The 21,266-nt window shown below is 36.9% G+C and overlaps 1 protein-coding gene across 2 annotated transcripts in view; it reads right to left on the minus strand.

Moving 5' to 3' along the window:
• The window catches only part of CDKL5 (cyclin dependent kinase like 5), a 159,963-nt gene that overhangs the window by 28,760 nt on the left and 109,937 nt on the right, over positions 1 to 21,266 (minus strand). For both annotated transcript variants that reach the window (XM_081041887.1, XM_081041886.1), the window contains exons 6-11: positions 18,457 to 18,577; positions 16,446 to 16,505; positions 13,531 to 13,621; positions 10,051 to 10,240; positions 4,662 to 4,742; positions 370 to 521 (exon numbers count right to left, since the gene is read on the minus strand). In XM_081041887.1, coding sequence (XP_080898013.1) covers positions 370 to 521; positions 4,662 to 4,742; positions 10,051 to 10,240; positions 13,531 to 13,621; positions 16,446 to 16,505; positions 18,457 to 18,577 — 695 coding nt within the window. The remainder of the gene's footprint in view (positions 1 to 369; positions 522 to 4,661; positions 4,743 to 10,050; positions 10,241 to 13,530; positions 13,622 to 16,445; positions 16,506 to 18,456; positions 18,578 to 21,266) is intronic.

Consider the following 21,266-nt stretch of genomic DNA (forward strand, 5'->3'; position numbering starts at 1 on the left):
ATCCTCTTCTCCCTCCAGAAATCCTCTTGCCCTCACACACCCTTCTTCCCCCAGGCATCACCCCTGGGTCCCACTTACACAGAATCTTCTAGCTCATGAGGCTAGAACCCTCCTCAGTTGCTAACCCATGCTACCTTTCCCAGTGGATGCATAGGTTCCCATGATATACTTGTTAAAGATAAGAAAGTTTTAAAGACCCACACAACTCTTAAAATGTGGTTCTGAATCATGTAATAAGCATAAGGAAGATATTTTTGAATAAAGAGGGCTTTCCTTCTTTTCTCTAATTGCATCATTTAAGCAGCCACCTCCTCCACCTACTTGTAAGACCAGCACTGCATCTGTGTTTCCTTAAAAGGGAATACTTACCTATTAGACAAAGTACTGCTTTCCACGTGGTAAGGTTTCCTTTTTGCTGACCTTGAAGGGGAGCGATCCAAAAGTCTCTGGGTTTGAAATGTTGGGTGATTCAAACACTGTTCTGTCAAGTATCTGTCAGCTGGGTCCAACTTCAGTAAATTCTTAGGAAATAACGTTAGGATTGGAAAGAACATTACAAAATCAAATTTAAACCGTAATTTAAAAATCTTATTTTTTATTATAAAAGAAATGCACAGTCATTGCAGAATATCTAGCAAACACAATTTAGCCTAAAAAAAATCTTTTTCTAAGGACTATCTAAATCACCCATAATCTTGCCACTGTTATCCTCTGGGGATAGGCCCTCCCAGCCTCTCTAGAATACCGTATTTTCTTTTAAGTTTTGTATCCTGCACTTTTCACTTACGAATCAAAAACACCTTTACAACATAATTTCAACATTTTAAATATTTTTTTTGAATAAGTATATATTCGCATGAAAGAATACATATTATTTACCTTTCTCCTGTCCCCCTCTCCGGAGGCAGCCCATGTTATCAGTTTCTTGTGTATCCTTCCATAAAAATATTCTGTACATATCTCTATCTGCTTTTATTTCACCCAAATATTAATAGTAGCATACACAATGGTCTGCACTTAGTTTTATTTCCACTGGACATTAGATCTTAAGAGATCGTTTCATATCAGTAAAGAGCTTCAACCCTATGGATATACCTTAGGTTGTTTTTAGCAATTTTCTAATGATAAACATTTTGGTTGTTTCCCTTCTTTTATTATTATGAACAATGTTGCAACAAATAATCTTACAACATGTTTTCAAATGACTATATAGAAGTTTGTGGTATGGATATACCATGATTTATTCAACCAATCTCCTACTGTTGGCCATTTAGATGGCTGCCACCTTTCGCTATTATAATTAATAGTGTGATGAACAAATGATATCCTTGCATACATCCATGATTCCTTTCGTAGGATAATGGAACTAGTAGGTATGCAAACTTTTAACTTTTAAAGGATTATTTTCTAAGTGTTGCCAAATTACCCCCTAGGAAGTTTGCCTCAAATGATAGTCCTCTCAGCAACCTAGAGTTTACCAATTTCCTGGCACCCTCATCAACAATAGGTGTCATCATTCTTTTTAGTACTTGTAAATTAGACATTTAAAAAATGGTACCTCTCAGCTGTCTTAATTCACATCTTTGATTACTAGTGACGTTGAACACTTTTATGTTTATTGGTTACTGATATTCCTCATTTTCTTATTTTTCTATTTGTGTATCTAATTTATTTGTGTTGTTTATTCATTAAGGTACTCACCCTTTTATACACATATTAGATTTTTAACAACTAAAATGTTTTCTTCTAATAATATCTATCTTAATAATTGGACAAGATTTTAAAAGGTGACTCATTATTAAAACTGATTGGTTTTTATTGATAAATATAGAAAGAAACAAAACCTACATAACCTAACATAACTCAATAGAGCACACTGAACTTTGCTATTTGAGTGACTGACATTTTCCTTCAGATAAAGGAAAAAGGGTACAATTCCAGCATTCCTAAATCCATCTCACTTTCATTGGTTTTGCCAACATTTAATCTCTTTGTGATCCACTGTCGAACATGGAAAGTAAACCTAGATTTGCTCCCAATAAGCCAGAATTCAATTTTAGACAATTACCTTCAACGAGCACCACAGAACCTTTGAACTCTGACCCTATCATGTACTTAAACATTCACTTTGGGTCAGAAGACTCCGAAACTGCTTTACATGCAAATGGATTTACATTCATATCGACTCAGGCACAAATCTAAAATTATCTCAATTCTTTCTTCTTCCTTATTAAAAAACAAAAACTATGGAAGTATATCAAATGATTTTGGTCTCACTGGCAGTTAAAACAGTTGACATCAAAATGGTTTCAACTGCATGATGCTATTTAAAACAAAGGAAAGTCAGCCTGAATATTTTAAATTAGAAGTGCACGTGACCTTTCAGAAGCCAAATATCTACCAGCATTAAAGTGTTAAGATTATCAACAGAAATTACTGCACATACAAAGATCTATTTTTATATTTATGAATATAGCTGTTAATTTTCAAATTATTTGGAAGGATGAGGTCATTATGAGGAAAGTATAAAACTTACTGAGTAGTTTCAAAAATCAGTATTTTAGAGGGAAAAAAACCACATTAATTTTTTTTTAAACTAAAATAGAACCCATATAATTACTGTAGCTATTCTTGAAGTTATTAGGGGCTTGGATTAACTCTGGAGACATATCCCCACTAAAATGGATGACACATATAAACACACGCAGAACGAGATGGCCATTTTAGGTACTTATATATTCACAAAATTATCAAATCTGCTTTAGGGAAATGGCATAGAGAATACATTTCTTCATGAAAGGATAAATGGTGTCATTTTTCAAATTCATTTTCAAAAATAACTAAAAGACAAAAGGAATAATTCTATTTATATTAACATTCAATACTAACAAGACAATAATAAGCTTTGGTGATAGAAATCAGAATTGTGGTTTCCAGGAGTGGGAAGGGGTGGGGGGTAGAGTCTGGGAGGGGGTCATGAGGAGGCTTTTGGGGTGCTAATAATTTTCTATATCCCAATTTGGCTGGGGATATACAGATATGCTTACACAATAAAAATTAACTGAGATGTACACATAATATGTATATTTTTATGAATATATATTTCAATAAAAATGGTTCTTTAATGTTAAAAAATTTTGAGGGTAAATATATTCAATTAATAGGAATTAGCCTGTTTAACTTTTAAACTGGTATAAATGCAGAAAGATTCAGGTTATCTTTATATTTTTATCTGTGCTAGATTTTACCAGGTGCCACACTGATGCTTGGTAATTACATCTGGCAATGATTTAACAAAAAAGTTCAAATATTTTTAACTCAAAAAGATAAAAGGCAGAAAATATGAAATTGCATTTAATTCAGTTTTGCTACTTTACTCTATTTACATTTTAAAACTTATTAAATAATTAAGACCCTGATAAATAAATATTAATTGCATGAAAAAACATATTGACAAAACCCAACTGATTTTAAGACATAATTTATGCCCAATTAACCTGAAAGAGCCTTGAGGGTTCTTTTTTTAATAGCAGCTTGAAATCTGTGTTTAGAACACTAGTGCTGTAGAGTCCTTTTTTTTTTTTTTTTAAGTATTCAGTATTTAATTAAATTTGGAAAATGTTGGGTGACACAGAAATGCTTCTTTGCTGTGGAATTCCTGAAACCCTTTATACATTAATGAATACTGTGAATAAAATATAATGAATAAAATCCATGAAAGGTTTTCTGCTGCAGCCTTTCCCAAGAGCCACGCCCCTCTCCTCCACCTCTGCCCCCACACCGATTTACAGTGTTCCTTGGAATACAGATTAACATGGTTTAAAGCGCAGCAAAGTTCTGAGAGCACTGCTTAGCAATTCCAACTGTGCTAAGTATGCCTCAAAGGCTCTGCACAGTGTAACTTCCTCGGATTCTGATGGTTGGGCATAAAATGAAACTGACCCATTAACAAGTGGTTTTCGAACGTCTATTATCAAAAAATCAGCACTTGCTTATGCACTGGCTGGCTGCAATGAAAGCTGGAGACATATGGGAGGATAAAACAAGTTCTCACTCAAGGGACTGACTCACTGTCTACTGGGAAAGAAAAGCATGAATAAAAAACTGTGAGAACGTTTTCAGTCTAGAGCAGGAAGACCCCTGGCCAGGGACACTAGGACAGGAGGACCACTCAGGAACCGTAAAAGCAATACGTCAAGCACCTGTGTCAAAAGAACCAGAAAGAGCCGATGCGATGCGGCTGGGAGAGAAGAGGCCAAATAAGAAAAAGAGCAGAATTAGGGTCACTGGTAAAAAACATCTTATGGGAGGCCCTAAATCTCATGGAAAACATGTTAGAATCTTTTTTGTTTCAACATTCATTTTAAGATTTGTTTTAAAACCTTATGCCTGAGCAGCTCTTGAGTGCTGAATACATTTAATTATTGCTTATTATTTATATCCGGATTATTATCCTGTCCATTTTAGGAATGTAATTTAGGTGTCTCATGGTCCTGTCTAGATGGAATGTTGCAATACCAGATCCTGCTGCAATTTTAAATACATTACATACCTTTTAACATGACATAGTCCCTCATTTTCATCTATTATACGTCTATTAATATCTATTATACATCTATTAACAAAAGACATATTATACAGACAACATCAACTTGTCCTACCTTCATTAAGTCAAGTAAAATGCTGTTTAAAATTCCAAGGTATCTTCTCTCCAGTGACTGAGGGTGGTTAACAGCTGGAAACTGTAAGAACACGACAGGAGTGTGAGCATGGAGAAGGGGATGGGCGTGCACAAGCTGTGAGTGCTGGAGAAGGAGCCGGTGAACAGAAGTTATTGCCCTGGTGCAGTCTGATCAAATTTATTTCTATGTATGTTACTTTGGCTGTCTATGGATTTGAGGTATGGAGTCATAGGATTGAGTGGGTATTTAATAACAGGAAAACTTACGGATGAAAGATGATACTTAAATCTAGTCAGACAATACCGAAGCATGTAAAACAATCCAAAATATAAAAATTTGACACTGTATTTATACAGTTTATACAGACAATTCTTTTTTTCTGTTTTGTAAGGAGGGCACAGCTCACAGTGGCCCACTGGGGATCAAACCGGCAACCTTGGTGTTATTAGCACCGCGCTCTAAACCAACTGAGCTAACCGGCCACCCATTATTACAGACAAGCCTTAAGTCCTTTTCACAACATCCCATTTAGTCCTGAAAATAAGAGAAGATATAAAAAGAGAAAAAGGCACAGAAGCCAGTACCTGAAAGGCCACAGAAATAGAAAGAGTGAATTCAGACATAGGTTCTGTTAGTGCTTTGAACACACTCTTTTAATGACCTGTTTTCAATTCCTTCCTTTATGTGCATTGGAACAGAAGGCAAACAGGCTTCTAAGTTAACAAACGCATTTTTAAATAAAATGAAGGGAAAAGGTCAAGTTTATTTAGATGCTCTGCCCTTCCCTCTGCCAACTCACATTTCACAATATCTAAGTGGATGGTGAAGTATTACAGCGCAATGCCGTGAACAAACTCCCTCCCAATGGAGGAGCGACTTTGCTTTTAATATCTATTTCCTTTATACCAACAGAAGAGCATTGCAAAATACTGAAATCCTTAAACATGCTAAGTAAGTGGATGGGAGGGCTGGTTCTGCGGGAAAATTCTAACAAGGCATTTAGGGAGTGATTATGACCTCATCCCCACACTGCCAGGTACAGCAGGAGGGACAGAATATGGGTGAGACCTAAACTTTGCACCCAAGCACTGCAGTTGGGTTGGGCAAGCAATCAGCGCAGCCGTAAATTCTACTCGAAGCTTAGAGAAAGGAGACCAAGGAGGTTTGCGGCTGTAGAAGAAAGAATCCATAGACAATATTTGAACTAGGTTTAAAAGATGAGAAAAATGCGAGGAAAGAGAAAAGTAGGACAGTACCTTCTAGACAGAGGACGCAGAAGGAATACCATGAGCTTAACACAGACACACAGGCAAACCTCTGCTTTCGGAGGGAAGTGATGCTACACGAGGCATGTTAGCAATTATTCTTATTTTTGAGATGAGGAAGATGACAATCAGAAAGTTCAAATAACTGGTTCGAGGCAAGTCACATAACTAAAAAGCAGAACTAGTATTTGCCCCCAAGTCTGTGGTCCAAACCCACTCTTTCCAAACCTAGGCACCTCTCCTAAGGGAGGAAGAGAGGTTCCTTTGGGTGTTGTTAGAGCATTAAATATCAGCCCAGAGAGAGAGATCTTGTCATGCTGTGATAAAAGACTCTACACTGGTACATTTTAATGACAATTTTGCTTATGAGGTCTACCACAGGTTACCAGATACTCCTTCCTTTTTGCCTTCAGAAGTAACACTTCCTTGATAAGAAAATTAATGCTGAAAGTCAAAAGGTATTAGAAATATTGTGATAAAAAAATGGTCAAACTCCTAACTTAAAAAAATTAATTTGTGCTTTTGAACGAAAGCTACCATTCTAATAGGAGATAATTCAACAAATAACCAAAACTCTAGCATAGAAGTTCAAAGCGTATCCCAATCAGTAAGTCCCTCCCTACCTCGGCCAATGACACACAATGAGACTGCCTCTATACGGAGCACTTACTGTATGTGAGGCACTGGTCTGGGCATCTTAGACATAACATTAAATCTTCACAACAAACCCATCAGGTGGAACCTCTGTTATCATCATTTTACACATGAAGACACAGAGACACAAGAAACTTGCCTAAGGCCGTTCAAGTAATAAATATGGAGCCAGGTTGTGAACACCAATAGTCTAACTCCAGAGTCTAAGCCCTAAACTATGGACCAGCAATTGTTACTTTTTCAAAATAATGCACACCATTAGAGCATTTTCCAATCTCTACATAACAATCAAAATGCAAATAACACTGGACTGCTTACTGGTGAGCCCTTGTTTCACTGTAGGGTCCACGCCCTGTGTGCTTAGCTGTCTGTCACAGGAATTCTCAAGCGAAACGATCAAGGAGGACTTGCCCTCAAGAGATGTTGTTAAACCTCCAAAAAGGTTAATTTAGTTAAAACACCACAAACACCTTCAGACGAAAATGTAAAAATATTACGATCTATAAAAATCAAAGTGTCACAGAAGCAGCAATTTCTCTGCAGGGCTATTTATAAGCAGTGTCGTCATGTGCTCTCTAGCATTTACAGATAATATTGTTCAGTGAGGAGGTCTGTAAACAAACAGTACCACAGACAGATGAGGAAAAGACAGCCTTCGTGTGGCTTATGTGATCCAAATGCTACTCATTCTTCAATATCCATTTCAAATCCTCCATAAATGGTTCTCGAGTGAATCTAGCCAAATATGATTTCTAACTTTCCAGAATGTTTCACACTCTCATGGTCCCAATCATATTGAGATGTATTAGAAAACAGTACAATATAGTAAAGAATGTGGTACTTTATTATATACCACGCTTTATTATAAATGGTAGTTTTCTAATCATTTCATGCACAAACATTTTTACTCTTCAGCTAGTTTGTAAGGTATTAAGGCCAGGTACCGTGACAGATCTGTTTACACTCAGTTCAGAGAATCCAGCATAGAGCCTCTAACCAAAGAACAAGGTAGCCAGCAGCCAAGCTTGACATACTAGCAGTTAGTGTAAAATCCTGAGGTCAAATACTCAATCGCTTAATACCATTCCACCTAGTAGGCACTATTGTAGGTGTGCTGCCAATATCATGGTGAACGTGACAGCTCATATCCTCCAGGAATTCATCAGTACAGAGAGGAAATTTATTTTGCAAACAGCTACTTAAAAGGGACTGCAGCGAGTGCTGCAAGAGAGAGGACCATAGTGCTACAGAAGAACAGAAATGGGAGTCATCAATCCTCTTGGAGGAATCTAGAAGGGCTTCAAGGACGGAGGACGAAGAGCTTTCCAGGAAGTGGGATGAGGCCTAGGAGCATTACAGAAATGAAAAATACAGCACTGTAGAAGCAATGTGCCAAGGAAATGGTGAGAAGGTCAATGTAGCTGCAGAGTAGGCGGGGAGGAGGGAGGAAAGGGTTAGAGATGAGGCTGGGGGGCTAGGCGCACAAGGTTCCTACTGCCACCTTAAGGAGTTTAAATTTAACCAGCAATCCTGGGGCTTTTAGACACAAAGGATTTAGAATGAAATGTGCAGTTGGAGGGAAGAGCATTCTGAAGGCAATGTGAAAAGACTAAACTGACGAGAGAAAATCGGAGAGATCAGTTCGGGAGTTGTCAATAGTTCAGGTAACAGGTGCTAAGAGAGAAAGAAGCATTAGAGATGGAGAGGGAAATATAGTTGAGCTCAAGTGAGGACGACACCAATTCACGTGCTCAATATTCATTGAGTCCCTAGTAGGTATGCTTGCTTGGCTCTGTGCTAGATGCTGGAAATACAGGGACAAGACAGATGACTTCTGCCTTATATTCTAGTGGTTCAAAACTAGACAGTTCATAACGAGCAAGTAAACAAATAAACAAAATAAGTACATACTATAAACGCTATGATGGAAAAAAACGGTGCTATGAAAGACAATTGGAAGGAGGTGGGGCTGGTATGTTGGGGGGCTTCAGAGAGAGGGTGCATTCTTGGAGCTGAGATTTACAAAATGAGAAGGGGTTACACAAGAGAAATACCTCGTTGGGAGGAGTCGCAAGTCCCATATCCATGAAGTTGGAACCAAAGAAAAAGAAAGGCAAATGTGGTGAGAGTTCGGAGAGGGCGGGGAATGGAGAGAGGCATGAGCTGAGGTCATGGAGCTAGAAGGGCATGGATCATGCAGTCTCATAGGCTATGGGAAGGAGTGTGGATGCATTCTCAGTGAAACAGGAATTCGTGAATTATGACCAACTTTATTTCTGAACAGATTTTCCTTTCTGCTAGACTGAGGATGAGTCCCATCTATTATCATATTTTCAGCATCTAGTATGACAAACGCTCAATAACCGTTGAACCATTTGCATGCTAATTAATGGTCATACTTTGGCTAATTTTTGGCTTACAAAAGCAAAAATAAAAGAACACAAGAGAAACTTGCTGGGGGTAACTCAGATTTGGAAGAGAGAGAGAAAGCAGGAAGGAGATGAGAAAGAAATTGTATGTACTTCTGTTCATTCATTTCGTCCACATTCAGGAGCAGGTACTGTGTGAGGAGGGTGCTCTTCAAAGTGAAACGAACTGAGGTCCAGAATGTCAAAGAAAGAAACAAAGAGCTTTGCAAACGTTAAGAAAACATGGTTTGAGAACTGTACATTTAAGAGAAAGAAAGTGGTGGTGAGTTCGTTTTATAGTTGCCACAATGGCCACCAATTGGCATGTTGGCTCAAGCAGGGTAGTTGAAAACTTAAAAAAAAAAAAAAAAAGCTTTTGGAGTAAATGGAAGAGTGAAGCAGCCTATAACTGGCCACTCCAATGAGATGCCTATGCAAGCTGGCTGTCGCTCATTTGGGCTAAGTTTATATTTTTAAGACCCTTTTTAGTATATTCTCTGAAGACAAGTTTTTTACAAAGTTAGCAAGTCTAGAAAAGTCTGCCCAAGACAATAGACTAGCTTGAAAAGAAGATTTGATGTTTCACTGTCAACAGAGGAACAAGAAATAGCTGCTAGAGCAGCACCTTGAAATCAGCAGAATGCAAGTATTCATAAGTCTTCCTCAAATTACTACAAATATGTTTCCTCAAATAAGCAACAGACATTTATACATTTTTATATATTTTGGGAATACCGAATATTTTGGATAAAGAAACATTCTGAGATAACCAAAGTTTAGAATATAATAATGCATATACTAGAAAAGACTGGACAATTGGAACTTACAAATTAGGAAAAACATTTGCAGCTCCTATTTTCAAATTCAGACCACTTTTAAAAATCCACAAATACTATATAAGATTCAAAAATAAAAATATTATAATGGGGATTATAAACATTGTAATGGGAAAGGGAATAGCTTAGCATTCCATTGTGTAATGAATAATGATTTAAATGCTGCTGTATTGATTCCATTTTGGGTTTTAGCAAAGCCTCTTACCCGGAGCCCATGGAAGCGAGGATTACTGTAGAAGAGCTTCATCTGTTCAGATGGAAGTGGTCCTAGCACCTTCTGAATAGTAAAAAGTTGGTCAATTTCGCTTTCTCCAGGAAATAAAGGCTGTCCGTCACTGAGCTCCCCAAGAATACAGCCCACTGACCACATATCTACAGACTTCCCATAGGGAGCTCTGAAAAGCAAAGGGAGAGATTATCTTGGCAACTGAAGAAATACACTTTAATAATTTCCAAAATGTTTTGAACAGATTCATGATTTAAAGCACATTTGTGTATTCAAGGAATTGAAAAGTGCCATGTGGTAAAAAGCGAGGCTAAAAAAAGGAATTATGGATATCCAAGTAAAAATTCAGAACACAAGTGAATAAATCTATGCTAAAAAAAACCCCATCCATTTAATAACAATTTAGGTAGAATACACTAAGTTGAAATCTATTCACATGTGGGTATATTTTGAACATGAATGGCTAATAAACCTTAATACAGTGCACATATCTGATAACACCTCACTTAGGGAATGAAATGTTCCCAAGAAATTTATTTTCTAGGTAATTATCTTTTTGCTCTCTAAATGTCAGAAAGTTATTATCTTATCCATTTTTTAAGTTCAGTCTATTAAAATGTACTACTGACTTATGTTTCTTCTTAAAAAACAAACACTGAACATTATTTAATCTCTGATGGCATAGTCACAATTTCTAATACAAGGTGTGATCAAACAATACAGTGAATGTTTAAATAAAAATAAATGTATTACAGTAAAAGACACATTGCCATTAATCCCCCTCAAAATACTTCTCCTAGCTTCGAACACACTTATCTATCCCATTGTTCTTGCCACTTTCTGAAGCAGTTCTGGAAATCCTCTTTTCTGTCTTTAGTTGCACTGTCATAGCTGCCCTGATGTCCTAAATCGATGCAAAACATTTACCTTTCATGGTCATTTTGACTTTGGGGACGAACCAGAAGTCGCCGTGCCAGATCCAGTGAATAAGGTGAATGAGGACATACCATGTTTTTATTTGACATAAATTACCATATACCAGAAGCGATGTGACACGGAGCCTTTCTGTTGTGATCAGAAAAAATGGTGAATGCTGCTGCCGTGTGTCATCCAATGGAAAAGCAGGGATCTTCGATACGGGAAGCAGCACATCGAATCTTAGCAACAAAGTATGACGTGTTTCAACTTGTTCTGTGCAGTCAGTTGGATGTGAGCTACGGTTGAGAAGGCGTGTAGTAAAGTGTGCTGTCAATCACCCTCCATCATGACAATGCTCCGTGTCACACATCGTTTCTGGTATACAGCAATTTCTGTCACATAAGAACATTACGGTGTGTCCTCATCCACCTTATTCACCAGGTATGGCACTGTGCGACTTCTGGCTGTTCCCCAAAGTCAAAATGATTCAGGACATCGAGGCAGCCACGACAGTGCAACTAAAGACACTCACGAAAGAGGACTTCCAGACTGCTTCAGAAAGTGGCAAGAATGATGGGATAAGTGTGTTTGAAGTGAGGGCGAGTATTCTGAGGGGGATTAATGGCAATGTGTCTTTACTGTAATACATTTTTTTTATTTAAACATTCACCTCATTATTTGATCCCACCTTGTAGCTAAAACTGTGTTAAGCACTGCTGTATTTACTTGACTTTATTTGTACCCTATATCTGGGGCTTTATGATAGCTATTCCCCTCAAAACTTTTTTTCTGTTTACTTAGGGGTTTAGTTCTCTTCTAGGATCTGAGTTTACCAGAGGGCTTTAGGATGTTACTGTTATTAATAAATGAAGGCTTGAAGGCTATACACAAAAATCTAGGTATCGCCAAAGCAGCATTATATGTGTACCCCAAAATCTAACCTTAAGTCAAATTATATATGGCGATTGAGTAAGAAACCATGTTTTCTTTAGTTTCAAATATAAATAACCCAAGCTTTAAGAAGGGAAAGCCAATATAAAATATCTGAACAAAAAAAATGGGATAAAATTCTAGAATACTATAATGATATACTAGTAAAACAAAACTTTTAACAAGTACTCTAAATTAAAGCACTGTTAATACTGTACAGAATTTGTTTCTAGGACAATAAACCACTGAACACTAAGTCAGTATTTCATTTATCTCATTTCCTTCCCACAAAAACCTAAGAACCATATTAGGAAACTTCGTGTAGATTTTTTGTTGGGGAGGGAAAGATACTGATCTTTCTTTAATACCTGTACAAGAGAAAAAACTTGTGCTAGATGGAGAAACCTATGAAAAATCTCCACATACCCACGACATGCTATTTTTCTTCTGTCAACTGATTTGAATAATTTTTACAGCTGGAATTATTTTGAATGTCAAAGTCTTGAGAATGCACAAGAATGTAAATTCTTAATGTTAACCAAATATCAACTGATATCAATGCAAGTGTTACACAAATAATATGGTTCTTCAACTAGCATTTGCAATTATTAATTAGCAATATTCAGTTTGGATCATCAAATTAGTTGGAGTCCTGATATACTTTGTAGCTCCCACACATAACCACAGTTTTCTGATAGGTATTAGTAGGTGGCAAATACTCTCTGAACTTTTACAGTAAGGCTGATTTTAGACTTATCTCGTTGGGGCCATCTTATAGATAAAACCATATTATAACGAGTCCTGCTACCATACATGAATGCTCAGATGGGGTTCTACGAATGATCTAACTTATACTCCGTTCTTCTTTGGCAAAAACCGTCCAGTAAATTAAAATTATAATGCCTCTCATAAGAAAATGTATCATGCATCCCAGTGAGTCCAGACAGAGGTACACAGAAGAAGAAACTAGATGAAAACAAACTCTGTGGACATCCAAATTCTTAATGTGGGAGATTATTAACAAAGACAGCAGCAATAATTCCCCCCATTTTTGTACATCTGCCACTTTGTAATACGACTCTGCCACTCCTCCCATCAAGAGATGGAGTTTATTTCTCTATCCTTTAAATCAGGGGTTGGCAATGCCATGTGCTTTGGCCAATGAGGCAAAAGTCATGCAAACAGAGGTTTGAAAACCACGTGTTTTGGGGCTTGCCCTAATGCTGCAGGAAGCTCTTCTGTCATCACACAAAGAAACTTGGACTAGCCTACTGGAGGATGAGCCCCCATGGAACAGAGATGGTCTGTCCTAGCTGAGGCCCCATACACCAACCAGCTTCCAGATGACCCGCAGACTGACTGCAGCTACATGAGCGACTACAGTTGAGCCCAGCAGAACCATCCAGCTGAACTCAAATCACTGGCACCCAGAATCATGAGCAAACAAAATGGTGCTTGTTTCATGCTATTAAGTTTTTGGGTGCCTTGTTACACTGGAATAGGTAACTGGCCATTTAACTGAAGTTCTTATCTTCCATAGATGATCCCAGAGCTAATGATACAGGATGAGCAGATATGCACTGGTCATTCTATTTGAGGAAGGTAACTCACCCAAGTAAGAGTTCTGGGGACCGATACCACCTGGTGGCCACGTACTCTGTATAATTAGCATTATTGCCTTCTGATAGATTCCGAGCGAAACCTGAAAGACAGCAAAGCCCCAAGGTATAACTTTGAAAAAGAAATAATAATTTCATGTTGTCAAAATATGTGGGTGCTAGCAATATTTTAAAGGAGTATCAAAAGAACATAATGACTGGTATTGATGGGCTGTTTATTAATAGTTTCCTTGTTATTTTAAAAGGTCAGTCTATTGTTCATGTGTCAATAAAACATGTATTCACTAAAAAACCAGTCTCCCCCTATGCTAAAGAAATCCACGTTTTCGAAACCATCACATGCTTTTATAAGCATTCAGAGCATATTTTTTAATCTTAATAAATGCATATCTTAGGAACAAAATGAAATCTCACAAGAGCCAGAAGTCAAAGCTAAACTAACGTATTGCAGACAGTCAATATATTCTGCTATGTAGGATTGTAGCTGATCAGTTCCACCCTTATATAAACAACTAAAGATTGGCAATGATAGAAACAAAGCAGGCCAAAATTATTTTCATCCCCTAACGTAACTGACAAGCATATTAGAGGTATCTTAATGACCTTATTCACTCTTAGTATTTTCCCCCAAAACCCCTTCGAAAGGTTTTAAGGTCACAAAATAAACCAGCAGGTAAATTAATTACCCATCTAACTCACCGAAAGCAATAAGGCTTCACTGTGAATACAGAACCAGAAAGTGAAACTTAGGTGTAAAAATAAAGGTGTATGTCAGTTTTGAAAAGTGGAAAATAGTGCTTCTTAAAATGGAACAGTAAAAAACAAAACCAACCACAGCAAAAACCAAAACCCTAACTTCAGTAAATCAATACTTCTTTGTAAGACATATTTTGAAGAAATAGTCATATTTTAAAATGGGGTTCTTCAAGCTAAACAAGGGTAATACATGCCCTGGGAGTGAAAGCAATTAGGAAGTCCTCATTGGGGATGCCCAGGGCACAGAATGCAACTTGTGGTACCAAGCGAAACTTCCTGACCATTTACAATGCTCGTTTCTTTAAATGATGCTAGACCAGGGATACTCTTTTCCTAATTAGTAACTATTCTACAGGCATCTTTTATATATAATTTTACAAATTTCGGTAACTTTGGAGCTTAAGCAGATCACTGACTCATAGTTCACGGATATATGCTAAACAAAGGGTCTGTGAGGTGCACAAAGTCTCAGTACTTGGTGGTAATCACAATTATGGATAGGAAGTTGAAAATAGATATTACTTCCCAAAATCATAGTGCTAAGGAAACTCTAAAAATGCCAAGATCAAAATCTTTGAAATACAGTGTTATTTTTTTAAATTCTCCTAAGCGCCTCTTAAGATGTTTAGGACATAGGACACTTCTTTGCAATACTCCTTATCATAAAGTATGAAGAAAATTAAGTCCTGTAAAACATTTTTCCTCAAGCAAGCAGGTTCATTATATTCAAATTCTTTAGAAACACTGAGAGAAAATAACTCCACATGCTTTCAGTTGCTACACTGGACAAAATCGGTCATTCTAAAGTGAATTCTTGGAATGCTTCCATTTCTTACTTGTGCCCTCCATCTACTAAGCACTAATCAAACTTCTGTTTATGAAAGGAAATGTATTCTCATTTACATGTGGAGGTTTATATCATATTTATGATTATATTTGAATATCAGAAAAAAATGACATTTTAAAAAAGTCATTTTTCAGCATATGGACTAGACAAATGTATAATTTTAAAAAAATGACTCATGACTTAAACACCCTATAGTTTTAAAACTTTCCTGAATTATTTTAATTCAAATGCTTAATAGTGCTTAATGTAGTTTTATATGTGGGAAATAATACACAATTTTCTACTGAAAAAAAAACAACTCAAAAACTTCTTTATACATTCAACCAGGAGCTGAAATATTATACATCAATTACTAATCTCATTTATTGAACATTTATTTAAAGAGAATAAATGGAATTGTTCTAAAAACGTCTTTTGACCTTACAGATACATAACTTTTGCATATACACCATATACATGTGTGTTTACATAGGCAAACTTTCAGTATTTATGATTATGTCTAAAACAATTTCTAGAAACCTTTCAAAATATTTAAAATAGTTTTTATCCTATTCAAAACAGAAGGCCACAGTGGTATTTCCTATAAAATTCTTTTTCTGGGCTCATTGTTGTGCATATGAATATATGCCCATGCATATATTTGCTTTGACTTCTCATTAAATAAATACTGCATGATGAATTTTTAAAGAGTAGACAATGTAGAAAACAGAAAAAGTAGTAGACTATGTAGAGCAAAGAGAGTAGTACTCTTCCAACAACCAATTTTCCAACACATGACCCAATAGAATGTTCCTGTGCTACTTTAAGTCAAAACATAAAGAATACAACTCTGTGTAGTAGACCCCGCTTGGGGATATATTCCAAGAACCACACCGCCCCCACCCCCCCCAAGTGGATGCCTGAAATCACAGATAGCACCAAACCCTTTATGTGTGATGGTTTTTCCTATACATACACATCTTTTCACTTAAAAGAAGAATTTGACAGCTTCTCTTGCGTGTTGGGGCATTAAGTAAAAATAAGGGTTCCTTGAACACTAGTGCTGGGGTACCGCGAGAGGTGATCTGATAACTGAGACAGATACTAAGTGATTCTCACCCTGGTGCAACAGAGCAGAAGGCATGAGATTGCATCACACTATTCAGAACGACACACAGTTTAACACTTCTGGATTATTTCTGGAATTTTCTATTTAATATTTTCAGACTTCGGCTGATCATAGGTAACTGAAACCATGCAAAGAGAAACTGTGGATAAGGGGGGATTACTGTACTTAGAAAGGGCTCAATTTCTTTTTAACTTACCAAAGTCACACAGTTTCAAAACATCATTGTGGCTGATTAAGAGATTTTCTGGCTTTATATCTGGAGTATCAAGATTAAAAAACAATTATTAAAAAATGTCCCATATGCTGCTGATTGACACCATTAGATTACTATAATAGCACCTAACTAGAAATATCCAGAGTGATTTGAATAGAAACCTGTGGCAGCGAAAAACAGAGTAATATATTTTATGCTGGTACATAAAGTTTCAATTAATTTCTTTTTGAGCAACATGCAAACCACAATTTCAAAAATATATTTTTTCTCCTTTAAATCTTAAAGGCATTAATTGCATCTCTGAGAGGAATTTAAGAATGATTGAATCTAGACCACCACATTTCAAGGAACCATTTTTAGTTTATAAAATACTAATAATACAAATTTTTGGAGATAGAATATAAAATGCTTACCCCCACAAGATACCTTAAAAACACACATGAGAGTGAGCAGCTAACATTATATATACTGGAGGAAAAATACATGTAAGATACATTTACTGTTATCAGTTTCTGTGCTATTTCTGTATCTACATTTGTATCTCTTTAACTTTTCTGTGTGGTTCACAATTATAATTGTCTAATGCTGAAGCTATACTCAACGAGTCAAGATAAGATCTCTCATTTTTTCCGTGGATCTTTTGAAGATGTGGCAGGAGTTGAGGAGTAGAAGTACACAAAGTACAGTTTACTTCTCCCTTGGGAGGCATCTCACAATTCTGTTTTTAGAGTACCCATCATCTGTATCACATGGTAGAGGTGAAAGCAGAGAAAGGGAAGAGGTCGGAGTGAAATCTGTAGATTTCAGAATCATGGTTTCTATGGCTAATTCACAAACATTGATTCACTGTCCACTTAACCAAATTCACTATGGAAATGCAGCTAAATCACTTCCTTATTAATATCCTCAACCCGTAGGACAGATTGTTATTTTACCACACACACTAGATGTCCAGCGGACTTGGTGATGTACCCATGCCATCCTTGGTAAGGTCACTGCTATGAAAGTCAAATGCTAGAAAAACAAACTCTTTCTCGAGTTCATAAAATATTTCTAGTCTCTTTCTAGAAATATTAGGAGTTGGCATTCTTCACAATACATCTAAGCTATTCTTAAAGTAAGACTCTTTTTTAAGGTGACCTATTTGTGTGTTTGTATAGGTAAATTAAAATGTAATATTCATTTATTTGACAATTCAAAGACAAGAAGTGGATATAGCGACATTTTCTGATAAACATCTTTTAGCTTCATTATTGTATCAATTTGTGTCTCATTCCTGTAAAACTCTGGAATGCAAGAGAGATTATCAGAAGAAGATAAATGGTGTAGAGCTAAAGATGGTGCTGAGAAAGTCATTTCCCTCTTATTGCCATAAACTATCCAACTCATGGCAAGAAAGGTCAAAATAAAAGAGTTTACGGAAATATAATCACAGCCTTTATGCCACGTTCATCATGCCTGCAACCTGCAACAATGGACACTTTTCAGCACCAGGGAGGTTAAATCAGAAGGTGAAGGTATGGGCTGGAGATCTTGGTCTCCAAGGGAATGAGCAATGACTGTCAATGGGGACTCAGTCACTTCGGGAGCATATCCAAAGCGAGCTTGTGCGTTTGTTTCACATTACCCGCTCTACCTGCAGGGCCAGAAGGCAATGGAGAGGGCTCCCAACCCCCATCCAAGTAAGCGTCCAAGCCTGCATTGGTTGAGTTCTTTATATCACTAGGTGTTTCTGCAGTTAAGGGTAGATACGGTTATATAAACACAGAGGTTGTACAATAACATCCCAATAAATTTGCTGTCCATCCTTTTGGTGATACAAAAGGGGACCTGGAAGGCCAACAGTGTTTCATACCCTGTATTTTCAAGATGTATTTAATTTAAATGGAATGTCAGTACCTGTGGAACTATTCTTATGACAGTAACATGTGAAATATTTTATTAACTTTATTTGCTGCTTTAATAGTTTCCATTTCAAAGATTCCATACTTACCTCTATGAACAATATCATTCTTATGGCACCAATGAATAGCTTTGATTAGCTGATAGATATAACTTTTTACTTTTTCAGGTGGAACTCCATTTGGCATTTCTTCCAGCAATTCAAGCATATTCTAAAAATTAAACAGGGAGCAATTAATCTCCAAAATAAGGTAGGCCCACACATCATGTATTAACAATTTATAAAAGCATCTTGGATGATAATTATCCAATACACAGCTTGTATTTTTTAATTGTTTTCTTCTCCATCTATAACCTTTTTCATGCTGAAGCAGGATATTGTATTAAATCAAGGTTCCCCTTTAAAAGAAATTCCATTTTTACTACTCCCCAGTGCTGTCCCAAATAATAACCCTGTGTACTTCTCATTCTCCCTAAAACCTTTCAGGCATCATTTTAGCATTTTTCAAAGGAAAAGCAATCCAAAGCAAAGATAAGACACTGTAATGTATAAAGGAGGGGGAAACAGTCATAGTAACACAGTGCATTGTGCACCTTTAATATAACTTTGCAATAAAATCAAGCCTTGAAAACATTCCTGGGAGACCTAGAAAATATTCTTTAAAAAAAAGCTCCCAAAGATTAGCAGTAATCAATACAATCAGTACAAAAATTAAAACAGGCTAGAAAATACTGTTGAAATAAAAATTCACAAGACTCCAAACAAATCAGTATTCAAAAATCTTAGTCTGGATTTTTGTCTGGAGTCAGAGAGCATTCTACAATTCATGCAACTTTTTTGTTACGTAGAAACGCCACTTAACCAGTCTCACTGAATTAACCAAACATTAACCAAACATTCTCCATTCCCTCTGTAAAGCACAAGACTAAGTTTATTAGCACAATTAGAGTTTATTGTTTGTAGACGACCACGAAGGACAGCAGTTCTCAAAGTGTGATTTGTGGCTCTCTGGAGGCGGTTCTCCGACACTGCAGAGGGCCCATGAAGTCATAATAACACTCAGCCTTTTTCACTGTGTTGGCATTTACACTGATGGCACAAAGCAACAATGGGTAAATTGGTGGCACCTTAGCATGATTCAAGGCACTGGATTTTTCAATGCCACAACTTTGCAGGTAAAACAAAAACAAACCAGTTTTAGGTAAGGATGTCTCTGATGAAGCAGTAAAATTACTTTTATTAAATATCAATTGTTGAGTACACGTCATTTTAGGAATCTACATGTTAAAATGAGGAATACACATAAAGCACTTGTTTCTGCCGCACACCAAAGCATGGCGGTTGTCTTGAGGAAAAGCACTTGGGCATTTGAGTTGCAAACTAACCTAGCCACTTTTCTTGTGGAACACCAGTTTTTACTTAAAAGAATGACTGACACACCAATATATTTATGCTAATACATACGGATTTATTATCGTTATTGTTAAATGACTTAGTAAATATTTTTACATTGCTCAGTTTTGACTTCCAATAGGAAAAATATTAACAGATAAAACCCATATTAATAAAAAAGCTCTTAGGGTTCCCAGTAATGTTAAGAAGTGTAAAGAAGTCCTGAGACCAAAAAGTCAGAAAACTGGTACTCTCATACAACTTCACAATTTTGTTCCCACAAGTCAAGTTGTATACATATAAGTAGTCAGTTGTTTGTGCACAGCACTCCCATACATATTTATAATATCATATAAACCAATGAAATAATGTTTTAAAGAAAGAGAGTTGCTGTTAATAAGAAAGTTAAGTTGGAAAGACTTTGGAAAGACTTAATAAACAAAAGTCACCAAACATACTGCTGTCTAGTCAAATATGAGTGCAGCAACCATAAAATCACTGGCAAGGACAGGTGGTGGCGGCACTCAGGATTCTGCACTGAGATTGCTTTGCAATGCTTTTAAGCTTTTGCTTCACGTTTAAAAAGCTGACACAGGATATCATAGTTGATGCATTATGAGTATGATGTATGCAAGAAAGACCCATCAGAACGCTACTCAAAAGGCCTTGACTCTACCTCTGAAGAATGGTAAACATATATCGATATGTTTTAAGTTAATATAAAATGTTGAAAGTATGTATGCACCATTTTTTAATGATTATCCACTTGAATTGCCTTTTTCAATTAACAAGTGCATCGGAGGTCCCAAATGCCCAGGGGAAATAAGAGGGCTTTGTAACAGAGAAAGTAAATTGTGTGTCATTTCGTATTCAACTCTAACTCCCCCAGTGGCAGAGAGGACTATCCCGATATCCATTCTTCTCTTCTCCACAGTAACACAATTTGTAAATGGATGCATAGATGGCCAGAATGAAGAGTACATTTCCGCTCTGCCTTGCAGCAAGTGTGGCCATGCAACTAAGCCTTGGCCAATGGGATATGGTGGCTGGAGCTCTATTATGCCCTTGAAGACAAGGGCCACATTTCAGGGGTGATGGAGCAAAAGGCAGAAGCAACCTGGGTCTCCTATGGCTGTGGAGCAGTTACTACCAGCCCTGTACTGCCTTCCTGAATATTTGTTTGTGAGAAAGAAACTTCTATTTTGTTTGAGCTTCTGTGATCCTGCGTCTCTGTTACAACCCCCTATCCTTTAAGAACTTCTTTCTCCTTCTCTTTTTGAGACTCATCGTCAATCATTAGGCACTGCCACTGATGGGAGGGTGTGATGGTCACCTTCCACTGAAAACCCACAGGGCCAGGGCAAGAATCCCAGGCCCGGAGGTCAGAAGACTGGAGGGCTGGTACCGTGTTTCCCCGAAAATAAGACCAGTCTTATGTTAATTTTTGCTCCAAAAGACGAGTTAGGGCATATTTTCAGGGGATGTCTTACTTTTTCATGTACAGCAAT

This window comes from Rhinolophus hipposideros, assembly GCF_964194185.1.
Source record: "Rhinolophus hipposideros genome assembly, chromosome: X".
Taxonomy (NCBI): Eukaryota; Metazoa; Chordata; class Mammalia; order Chiroptera; family Rhinolophidae; genus Rhinolophus; species Rhinolophus hipposideros.